The sequence below is a fragment of the Mixophyes fleayi genome, chromosome 2, assembly GCF_038048845.1.
Source record: "Mixophyes fleayi isolate aMixFle1 chromosome 2, aMixFle1.hap1, whole genome shotgun sequence".
NCBI classification, from domain to species: domain Eukaryota; kingdom Metazoa; phylum Chordata; class Amphibia; order Anura; family Limnodynastidae; genus Mixophyes; species Mixophyes fleayi.
The window spans coordinates 56,563,609-56,575,991 of record NC_134403.1 but is presented as its reverse complement, the minus strand read 5'-3'; the positions used below and the strand labels follow the sequence as shown (position 1 = coordinate 56,575,991).

The following is a 12,383-nucleotide window of genomic DNA, read 5'->3' as shown; positions in this document are numbered from 1 at the left end:
GCAAACAATGGTTGTAGTTGAGCTGTTCCGGTTTTGAAATGTGGCCAATGATTCACCGTTTGTTTCATCTGCATGTATAACATATTAATGTGCCTGTGTAATGTTTGAGTATTTAATACAATGTTTCACTTTTTATTAGCATTTTCCTAGAACTCATCCAATATGCTGGTCTGAAAGACATTTTTTCAGAAGCTGGAGCCTGGACCCTCTTCCTTCCTACCAACGATGCTTTCAAGGGACTTAGCAGCGCTGAAATTGAGACCCTAAAACGTACGTTTGCTTATGGTTCTTTTCTTTGTCACAATTTTAAAGGTTTGGTAAACTTCCCCAAGCTAAATTTCAATTGCAGGTTTTGGATGACCTGCAAGCAGGCATCTGATTGGTTGTAAGCTCCCTATGACTTACCATCTTCTTCAGCTTACAACCAGATGCCTCTATCTCTGACAAACTTCTCTTCAATCATTTTTCTTTTTTTAAACAGTGATTTATATTTAGCACAAAAGCATTATACAACCTGTGCTGTGATTTATGTTTCTTTGTGTGTACTTTCAGGGGACAAAGTAGCTCTTCAGAACATCCTCCTCTACCATCTGGCTCCAGGAGTGTTCATTGGTGGTGGATTTGAACCTGGTGTAACAAACGTTTTAAAATCTCTGCAAGGAAGCAATGTCATGATTAAATCAGTATGTAAACTATGTTATTTTAACTATATATTTATAATTAGCTTTCAAGAATGTGACCCTATGAGCTATGTAACTTGTATCAGCCAATTTTAGAGTTCATAGACATTCACACACTATGTGACAAGTTGCATATTACCTAAGGTCCTGAGCCTTGCCCGCAGCAATTTCATCCATCATGAAACTTGTCAGAGAAGTGCAGCTGTCATTGGGATCTTTGATCCCTATAACGAGTGCTGCTGCCAGTTCTTGCCTGAACACATCGAAAAGTTCAGCTGGATGAAAGTGTAAAAAATATTGTAAATATGTGACCTTGACCATGGGCATCAGTGGTTACATAAAATAATTACTGCAATTTTTTTAATTTGGAATGGATTATTTAATATTTTAGAGCTTATTTACACTTGAGTGTTCAAAGTGCTTAAAATAATGCATGCAGCAATCTTATATCATAAGATTTATCATTCAAATTGGTTTGATTACTAGTGAATTCAAAAGAAGTTCTGAATATAGTACCCTTCAAGTTTAACTAGGTAATGACTAAATCCATAACGAGCACACAGATAAAGAGGTTTTTATATTGTGATGCAGTTCATGTACAAAATACAGGTACATATCATACGTCTCCTAACAGGCGCATATCATACTTGTCCTCTCTGCCGAAATGTCCAGGTGACGCCTGATTTCCGGGTATGTCTTCTGGACTCCTGGGAGAACACGGCATACTCCCGCATCTTGCCCATGGGAGCCTCCATGACACATTTTGTGGTGAATCGTGTTATCTTGCGGAAAATTTAATTTTTCTATCATTGGGTCATGTAACAGGGCTAAAAATTGTGTAATTTGTCACACCTAGCCCCCTTTCTCCCTCACTTTTTAACTCCCCACAGGGATCTCCCAGAGGGGAGGAATAAATGTTGGCAAGTATGGCGTATATGCGTGTTTCTGCAGGAATGCATGAGCCACATTTGCATAAATATGCCTTAACTGTACTCTGCCTACGTTAAAACGCTGCTTCCCTCCCCTGTACCGACCTCTCCAGATGCAGTCAGGCATAAATGCCATAGTTTGCAAGGGCGCATATGCATTCGCGCACTTTCTGGGCATGTGCAGAACGATTTCACACAAGATAAGCGTTGAACGTCCCTCTCTGCATCAGCCCCACAATCTTTATTGATATTGAATTAAAATGTCCCAACTAACTACTGCAGGGTATATCTTAATGATAAGCTAAATTACATAATAGAAGATATTATGGTACAAAGAAAAGGAATGTGAATTAAAATCTTGATTTGATACACTTTCGCCTGCTTTTGATCATATGTGTACATCTGATCCAATTAACTTCTCATAATAAAGACATTTGTTGCTAAATTACTAAATCCTGTTTTGGTTTTCTATAGATAAACGATTCCATCACTGTGAATGATGTGCTCTCAAAGGAAAAAGATTTAATGGCAACCAATGGTGTAATGCATATTGTAGATAAACTGCTCTTCCCTGCAGGTGAGTATGATATAAGATTGCTCTCATCACTTGTTAAGGAGCAAAACAATGATATATATATATATATATATATAGCATTAAAGGAACATTTATCATCGATGTGCGTTAGTTATATTTATGTTTAAACAGGAAGGTGTTTATTAGGAAGGTGTAATTGTTATTTTGCCACAGTAACGGTTTTCTGATGGATCAGTGCATCTGTGTTATGTAGCTACAGCCTAACATGTGTTGGTCCCTCTAATTAAACAGCAATGCTAAGTCCTTTTTGATGTCAAAGAGCCAGCATCACATTACATTCCATTGAAAGCTAGATGTAAACCTCTAATTTCTTAAGCGACGTCACTGGGAAACTGCTTTACAGACTGTAAGATAAAAACTTTCTGACCTATTTTCTGTTGAATTGTTGAGACCTCTGAAATGTAGGGCCCAACACTTTGTGCAGGGGCTCTTCCTGCATCCCTCCGGTGTAGAAGTGGGAGACGGATAAAGCAATAAGACACCACCTTAACCTGGGCTCCTCACTTGGGGTCACTTGCTGAGCTTTGGGCCTAAAGCATAATAAGCCCTGATTGTAGATGTGTTTGGTGGTCCCTCATTTTGCGCTGTGATAATAGCCTATCCATTTCATGCCAAGTGCGGTGGGTTCAGAACTATATATTAACCTCTAGCCTAAAGGTGGGGACCATAACTCAGCACTATATGACACAGCAGAGTGTGAATCCTATTCAACCTGCTAGCCAGTGGATGGCAAGACAATATAATATAATAGCCCAGTGCTGGGAGCTCTAACCTGGGTCCCCATAATGCAGGTGAATTGCCAGAGTAGCTGTCTTCTAGCCCCCACCTTGTACTGTGAGTGTTCAACACATTTAGACAAGTTATAATCTGAATTCTGGAGAATTCATTATTAAGAACTGAAGGTTTTTCTTTTTAGATTCTCTTATTCCTGGAAATTATCTGGCCATAAAACAATTACTAGGACCAGGGGCCTGATTCATTAAGGATCTTAACTTGAGAAACTTCTTATTTCAGTATCATGGACAAAACCATGTTACAATGCAAGGGGTGCACATTAGTATTCTGTTTTGCACCTAAGTTAAATACTGCCTATTTTTAGATGTAGCACACAAATATCAACTTTAGATTTCAGTGTACAAATAAGCTATCAAGTATTTGTGTGCTACATGAAAAAACTGACAGTATTCAACTTATGTGCAAAACTAATGTGCACCCCTTGAATTTTAACATGGTTTTGTGCAGGAGACTGAAATAAGAAGTTTCTCAAGTTAAGATCCTTAATGAATCAGGCCCCAGATTTGGATCCTGAAGACTTGTGCCTGTTAGATAGGGAACTTTTTAGCCCTGTTTACTTTATCTCTAGGTGACAACACTTGCTTATAACTTGTTTTACATTATTATTATTATTATTATTATCTTTATTACACAAATTATATCTTTAGCTAAATTCTCGTTTTTGTGTATTTATGGCACGTGCTATGTGATATTTGCTATTATAGTATTAATGTAGTTCACATTTAACCCTTTGTATTTTTTTTTTCTTTTAGACGCAGCTATTGGTGATGAACAACTGTTTTTGATTCTTAATAAGATCATAAAATATTTTACAATTAAGGTACATTATTTTTAAACCTTATTTTTTGCATTTGATAAATACATTGTGAACAATCTGGGATCTGTTAGACTGTAACAGTATATTTCATGCCAGCATAGTGTTAACATATTGGGGCTCATTAGACTTGCATCCATTATGGGAACTTTAACAAATCAGTCCCACTTCCAACAATTTTTGATATGTTGAACTCTTGCCATTGTTTTAATGTTAAGAGAGCTCTGTTTTTTTATTTGTATCTTTTTTCTTATAGTTTCATTATCATAGAAGTTCCTTTGCTCTCAATACATACAGTACCATCCACTCTGATAATCATGGATGCTTCCATACAGCAAAATCAGACCCTGTAGAGATTATTTTAGTTATTATAAAATAGCTGTTTGTGTATTTTTGAAGTTATGTTTTAGAGATAACTGTAGTATCAATAAAACAGAGCTTTAATTAGCCTAGGTGTTTTAGTGAAAGTCTGCTAGTTATATGGATTAAAAAAATCAGAACTCAGGCACTATCATCATCATCATCATCAGCAGTTATTTATATAGCGCCACTAATTCCGCTGTACAGAGATCTCACTCACATCAGTCCCTGCCCCATTGGAGCTTACAGTCTAAATTCCCTAACATACACAGACAAAGACTCAATGTGATAGCACCCAATTAACCTACTAACATGTATTTCGCGTGTTGGAGGAAACTGGAGCATCGGTAGGAAACACATGTAAATCCAGGGAGAACATAAAAACTCCACACCAATAAGGCCATGGTTGGGAATCGACCTCATGACCGCAGTACTGTGAGACAGAAGGGCTAACCACTAAGCCAACATGCTGCCCATTATTTTACAAAATAATTGATTAAACAGTGATTAATACCCACAGCTGCTAGCCAAGAGAACCTGCAATCTCTAAAATGAGAATATGCAAAAGATACCTAACGCAGAAACCAATAAAAATCTATATATTTTATTTGAAATATACAATATATTTGTTGAGCAAGTCATTTACTTAGCTTCAGTCTATCAGCTACACACGGTGACAGCAGCAGTTTTGTGGGATGTTCCCATATTTAGATCATCAAATTCACTAGGAAATGAAGCAGATGCACCTACCATTGAAGATATAGATTTATATGTGTATTTAACGGGTCCACTTTAAAGAAATATATGTTAAATTAGTAATGTACTTTAATTCGTCCTCTTCTAATACATTCCATTTACTCTGCAGCGTGGCAGCACCACATTTAAGGAAATCCCTCTCACCAAATACAGTAAGTAATAACTTTATTTCATTAACAAACAAAAAATAGGATTAGGGAAAAGAAAATGTACATATTTTTTTCTGAGTCACGTACAGATAAAATGTATATTTGAATTGAAGATTAAATTTACTGGACTGTGTTTGTGGAATGCGATGCTCATGACTGCTTGTCACTTTGATGTACATGTCCACATGGAGACAAAAGATTTTTGTTTTGGCAAATAAATTTCATGGTTTGGCATCCATCATTTCTTGCAGTTTGGCAAATTAGACCACAAGTGATAAAATGATTCATTTTTGGTTTTGCTACCGCTCCAAACTCCTGTGGCTTCCTACAAATGTATTTCTCTTACTCATTTCCTTACCACAGTATTATTAAAGCATACTGAAAATAGATATATTTTAACGTCCTGACTATTAGTAGTGGTTGAGACTTATCCTTCTCATTTTACCATTACATATAAATTTTAAGGTTCTATAAATATCAGTGTTTCACAGCTACTGAATTGCTGTGTGAAAGTGATCCTGAAGATGTTTGTGAATTTTAAAATTTCCTTTTAAAAGGTAATTTTCAACAACTAATTCTAAAAAATCATTAAAGTGAACAAGTGTGAACAAAAAAAAAAGTGAACAAGTGTGATCACTTTACTAGAAATTGAATATCTGGACCAAATTTGCCCCATAGAGTGTTGCTTATTTTTACTAAATACCTCACCATAAAAAAGTGGTTGGTGGTCTTTAAACCAGGTAGACTTACCTGTGGCACAACAGGAGCATACTTATATTATCCTCACACTTCAAAGGCTGATAAGTCCAACTGTACAAATTACTGTCTTAGACACTACTTGCAGGCAACCCAGTCTGAAGATATTATTGGTAAATAAAACAAGCAACTATAAAAGTTAACAGAAAAGTCAACTCACAGTGTACATTAAAGATGCTTACTTATAAATCAATAGTCGCACTAGATAAAATTCAGTATCTCTGAGAAATACTGTAGAACATGGGAGACCTTTGTAGGCTCAAACTATTTTAAATCTTGTTGGACGAATGTGTTCACAGTGTTGGTCTGGTATTGAAATTACCATAACTATGAGACACATTGACAGATCCTCTAGTAACTTAAATAGCCAATTTGGGTCTGTTTGCACAAATCTATTTTCATGGGTTTCATTTTCATAAAGTACCTGGATATATTTCCTTAATCTTGTCCTTTCACATATTCATCACAATTATTTATATCCCAGAGCATGTGATGTACAGTAAGTTTCCCACGTATGTAAATTTAAACTGATTTGGGCATGTTTGAACAGATTTCATGGGAAACAACTGTTCAACCTAATGGACAGTGCACCAATAAGGACACTTTACACTGATGCCCAGTCCTTGGTCTACCCTCCTGGTCTGTGAAATTGGGACCTCGACATGTTTGATTAAATTTATCACAGATCTGGTTATTTTGGAGATCAGACCGAGCAACCAGATTGCATCATTTTTGACCAGCAGTAATACTGACCATTCCATCATCATAGCACTATTATTGGTGTTCATTTTATTTTATAGATTACATTACTGTTTGACATGCAATTATTGTTTATTTTATAAGGTTAAATATCAGAACATAACCTTAAAGTATTTTTTTTTTCAGTCAAAACAATTACAATCGTCAAAGGTAGGTGACATAATGTGCTTTTCTTACAATGCAACATTCAGGTTAACTTTATGATTTAAATGCTTACTTAATTTCTACTGCACACCAATGCGTTTCATGTTTCAACATATGTACTTGTGTTTTTTTGATGGGTCAAATAGTATTACATTCAGTTGTATAAATTGAAAAGTGTACTATGTGCAGACTGCAGCATGCAACATTTAACAAACCACAGGGCTTCTATGTACAACACATAGGTGGGAAGAGCTCTTTTAAGAACAATGCGTTTTAAATGTAATGTGATTTCATAGTGTTAACTAGCAAATGAAAACCACTTTATAGACATGCTGGTGGGAAAATGCTTTAAAGGTGCAGATAAAAATATTATAGCTTGTCCATTTCTATGCTGAACTTATAGGACCATAACTAAGTTATTCTCAAGTAGAATGCAGCATAAACATACTGAATGTGTAGGTCATATTAATAAAATAAAGCCAAGGGCTGCTTACATGTAGCAGCTTGGATAATGGGTAATTTTATTGTATAGTTAATATAAAAAATAAATATGTCACCATTGCTGGTTTGATGAAGCCCTGGAGGCTTAAATGTATTCAAAATTAAAGAACTTAATTATGGCAGAAGTTGTTTAATGATCAAAATGTTTCATTCTTTTTTTTTTTTTACTCATCAAATATAATACGCTTGTAATATCTCTTTGCATTTTTAAATCGTTAAAAATTGAGAACAAGTAACATATATGAGTTTTATCTTTTCCTAAAATGCACCTTCCAAATGTTCAGTAGTACAAGTTGCCGTGAACACATATGTGCCGGGTGTATAGGACTTGAGTGGTTGAAGTGGGCTGGTATACGGTCATGTGCCATAGATTTCTCCTACTGCTTTCATTGTAATACTATCCAATCCCCTTCACTTACATTTCCCATACCACCAGTTTTAATATTCCACTTCGACCACTGTCGCTTGGCCAATGAAATGAAAGAGAACAACAAAAACAGTGTGCTATAGTCCGTTTTACTACCAGCAACTCCTGTTTACGGAGGTTAAAGATCAGAATTCATCAGATATAAAAATTTATGACTGCATGTTCCTGCTTGTGTCAACATGTCTTTAAATAGTGGGATATAATGAATTATTGCATTTTATATCTTTGTGTACAGTTCTTACTGTATTTTACATATATGTATGTATATATGGCAGGCACCAACATCTCACCATCACGTTATTGATACTTTCTATTAACAGTGTTGTTGTTCATATTTACAAGGGCCACAATGGCATTTTGACATATTGCAGTTGAACAAATAATATGAAACTTTGATATCTAGACAGCGATGTTTCATTAGTTGTGTTTCATACCACTGTTTTTTTATTTTTTTTAAAGGGGCAACACAGCTCTACAGGTGACAGACCTGTCCTAGAAAATCACTGTAGTCATTCAGTTAGGATTACCAGGGGGTAAATCATTCAATGATCCCATCTCTAGCCACGAATCTGGCATCCAGAAATACCAAAGGGGCAAACCTTATTCTTTTTTATTAGTTGGCTCATTTCCTGTTTATTCATATATGTTGTTTATGTTTTTTTTTTTTCTTTACTTGTCTTTTTCAGAGCCAGTGACAACAATTCGCAGAGTTATTCAAGGTACAATATGCAGCACACTGGTATACTGCATGCTCTATTGTACGGTAGTTTGCATTATAAATACATTTATTTTCGAACTATTTATATACTTAATTCTTATTCAAAGTTATAAATGTCTAAAGCATTTTGAAAATCCCATATTTATATTTTTACAATATCACATTAGATCATACTTGCCAGCTTTGGCAAGTTGGCCTCCGGGAGATGCGGGGGGCAGTTGGGCATGTGGGTATGGGGCTCATCGGATCTAGTCATTTGGCCCCACCTCCTAAAGCACATAATCAGTTGTAGCCTATTATGGCATATGGCAGGGGGCAGGGTCACGATGATGCCTGATTTGTGCCATAAGCCCCGCCTCCGCAATTTAATTAAGTGTGTCTAGGACCCAGGAGGTTGCCCTGTTCTCCTGGGAGTCCAGAATTTGTGAGTCTCCTGGATATTCTGGGATAGTAGGCAATTATGCACTAGATCACACATGTTCTCACACAATCTTTAAATGTTTAAAATATTTTAAAAATATTTTCCACCTGCTTCTCTTGAGAGGTGGATGAAGACCTCTGATGACTAGGACATTTTAATATGTCATGCAGTCATTTTGTCAAAGCAGAGTGGTTTCATGTTAATCACGTCCAACATTGAAGGCAAAATGTTAAAGGGGATATCCACCGTCTCCCAGATCTGATCACAACAGAACAGTGAGGGTCCCTTTCTTTGAACCCTACAATTAGTTAGACTCAACTGCTGCACCATGTTCCGTTCTGCAGGGACTACTGACTGTGAATAGTCCAGATTGTCCATGGTTTGGAGAGAGTGGAAAGTTAAAGTAAGCAGCTGACTAGATGGCCTTATCCGTTGCTCCAATCAGATGCTGCCCTTCTTTTCAGTGTCCCACCTGACTCTTGGTAAAACAACTGGAGTAACTTCTACTTGTTGCTCAAAAGAGAAGAATACAAAATATTAAAAATATATTTTATTCTTTACATTTCATTATTATTCTGGACAAAGTATTCTATGTAAGTCCCTCCCCTCCCTCACTTCCAAAGAAAGTGAAGCGAGATCCAGAAGTGTTGCCTTCTCTGCCTGAATTCCATATGGATTCCCTGAAACATTCCGAGAGAGTAAGCAAGTATGATATAAAGTTGACGTTTAGGGTATTTTTCAAAATCTGACAAGGGGATCTGATAATCACATTGAAAGAGGAGATTGCCATCTTTAAAACAAAGGGTAGTTGCTCAGGAGACTGAGAGAGGTGCTCCTTAATGCCTCTTTTTTAGCTCCCCTAGTAGAAAGCTTAATGTTGGGCCTCCTGTCATGCTTGTCCCAGGGCAAATTTCCATTTGGCCTCTTTATAGAAACAACCCTGGCAGAACCTGAATAATTAAGAAGGGACTTTCAAGGAAGGGACAATCACTGTCCTCTGTGGGGAAACTGTCTGTGTGCCTACCCCCCAATCCCATGTGGATATCCCCTTTTAAACCAGGGATATAAGCTAATTATAATGACAGACTTTATATGTATTACTTTACAAAGAATCAGAGGTGACTTTGGAACAAGAAGCTACTTTGGATACAGACTCAGGTATTCCCTAAATCAGTTTACTCTCTTGGTTTGAGACACACTGCTTGTTGGCCAAGCATCCACAGAGGCAGACACTGAATGTTTTCTTTGCTGTCACTGTTTCCGGGATCTGTTGATCTGATCAGAAAGCAATAATATGCTTTCATTACCTTTAAAAACTTGATTGCAAAACTGTTTGCATGTAAAATTTTGCAACATATATAGTTGAACTCACTCCCTCACATTGCTTCACGGACATGCTTTCTGTACCACTCTATTAAAAGCACAAAATCTTTCAGAGAACTGTAAAGATTGATTTTACAATCGTCCTTGTCTTGTTGCACCTTTTCATATATTTTCTAAGTCACATGCTGTCTGTATGCTCACGAGTATTCACTGCCTGAGGCTGGTGTCACACCTGTGTTTCAGAAGCAGCATAATCCTGCTGCTTACAAAAGCTTAGAAACATTTTTTTTCTGGGTGTATTTTTTTTCCCTGATGAAAAACACTTGAATAGTTTATTTTACGTCTTGCAAATGATAGGCTGGAGAGTTTTACATTCATTTCAATGAATTTAGATTCCAGCAGCTTTTGTATCTGCTAGGTGGAATCATTATATGTAGTGCTTGTGAGCATTAAACTTTGGAAATATCTTATCTGCAAGAAAAGAGCACATCCCGTAGACTTTAGTGAGTGATAAATATTAACAGCAGATATCTGCCGCTCTTTACTGTCACATCATTATCATCATTTCTTGATATAGTGCCACACAATTTGTAGCGCCTCACAATGAACAAAAAATAATCATAAAATAATACAGATAAATAAGGTACAAGAGAAACAACAGAATCACATAAAATGCTGCTTCCTAAACGCAGGTGTTACACCAATTGTTTATTCTTTCACATGCTTTCACTTGCTGTGTTGTTTGCTCACGGAATCACCATGTATGAAATGATACTAACATTTTTTATAAGTTGTACCCTGATGTACAGTGAAAATATAGTTGTCAGAATGTGTTATGTGTTCACATTTGTGCAACATATTTAATGTTTATGTGGTGTGTTATGTGTACACCTTCGTATCGAAATTCACATTTAATGACTGTGGCTGGACCAGGCAGAAGAAATGACTCCCTTTGTGACTGTGAAAAACTCTGCATCAATGTACATGAAGGCAATAACTCCAAGCAAATATCAGACTCGCGCATCAACTACTCGTTTTCTTAATTTGCTCTGCAAGAATAGTGAAGGAAGAGCATACCAAATGGCATCGACTGACCAACTTGAAATTTCTGCAGCCAATTTCTGTATTTGGTGGTAAATTTGTCATCTTTGTAAACCAAGTAATCCATATTAGTGTCAAACATTGAAAACCAGATATGGATAATCTTGGCTTTTGTGTTGCTTTGTGTGTATTGGGATATTATATATGCCTATGCCTGAAATGATATGGTTAATGTTTGAGGTTGAGGGTGGAATATTGTGTACATTGTTGATAATTAGTCATTTGACGCTCGTGTACTGTTCTAAAATCACACTTTTATCTACACCATTTATGAATTTTTCTATATTTTTCTTTTTTGTTTGTTTTTACTTTGGTTTGTCAATTTGAAAAAACATTGAAGGACAACCTGAAGTCCGAGTGATTCCTGGAGGAGAAACCAGAGTGACTAAAATAATCAAAGGAGGTAATACAATATGTCTTTTGATGACAGTTTCATTTAACAGCAAGCTCATACTATATATCCATCACAGCACACTTTTTGATTATTCAGTTCAACATTGGACTTTACTCAATGCCAACACTTATATTAAAAGAGACATATGACATATGAAAGTAGGAAGAAAACGCATTCCTTGTTTAATCATGCAGTGAATTAATAATGTTTGCTCATTTTCTGTAACAGAACCCACAATAACCAAAATCACAAAAGTCATAGAAGGAAGCCCAGAATTCAGTCTGATTAAGGAAGGAGAGACTAGAGTAACCAAGGTCATTCAAGGAGGTAATTTATTTTGCCTTTTCACATATATATTTTATGTTCTCTTGCTGTTATGTAATGGTGCAAATATACCAGTGGTAACTGATGTTATTATATTTCATATGCAAATCTAAATACATTTCAACACTTGTATCGTGTAACCTTCTTTTTTTTTTTATCAGCCATGACCTTCATGCACTATTACTATTTGAAATACATAATTCAAAGATATTGCTAAATTATAAATATTGTTATTATTCTTATTATTTTACTTATTATTATTCTTATTATTATTAATCTATTAAGTACCACAGACCATAAGTAAATCAGAACATTTATAAAATAGGTACGTACAGGATAAGATGAGACAAAAAGAGTGAGTGTTGCTCAGTCTAGAGATTGTGTTAACAGTGAGTGTGTACCAGCGTGAGTAGAATAATTAGGACTAGGGTAGGCCC

The 12,383-nt window shown here is 36.0% G+C and overlaps 1 protein-coding gene across 9 annotated transcripts in view; it reads left to right on the top strand.

Annotated features, from left to right (window-relative positions):
- The window catches only part of POSTN (periostin), a 53,494-nt gene that overhangs the window by 27,480 nt on the left and 13,631 nt on the right, over positions 1–12,383 (top strand). For 7 of the 9 annotated variants that reach the window (XM_075199017.1, XM_075199014.1, XM_075199023.1 and 4 more), the window contains exons 12-21: positions 140–270; positions 553–683; positions 2,084–2,186; positions 3,752–3,819; positions 5,039–5,081; positions 6,720–6,743; positions 8,352–8,384; positions 9,915–9,962; positions 11,569–11,631; positions 11,851–11,949. In XM_075199017.1, the coding sequence (XP_075055118.1) occupies positions 140–270; positions 553–683; positions 2,084–2,186; positions 3,752–3,819; positions 5,039–5,081; positions 6,720–6,743; positions 8,352–8,384; positions 9,915–9,962; positions 11,569–11,631; positions 11,851–11,949 (743 nt within the window). The remainder of the gene's footprint in view (positions 1–139; positions 271–552; positions 684–2,083; positions 2,187–3,751; positions 3,820–5,038; positions 5,082–6,719; positions 6,744–8,351; positions 8,385–9,914; positions 9,963–11,568; positions 11,632–11,850; positions 11,950–12,383) is intronic. The other 2 variants (XM_075199015.1, XM_075199020.1) reach the window with 1 other exon arrangement.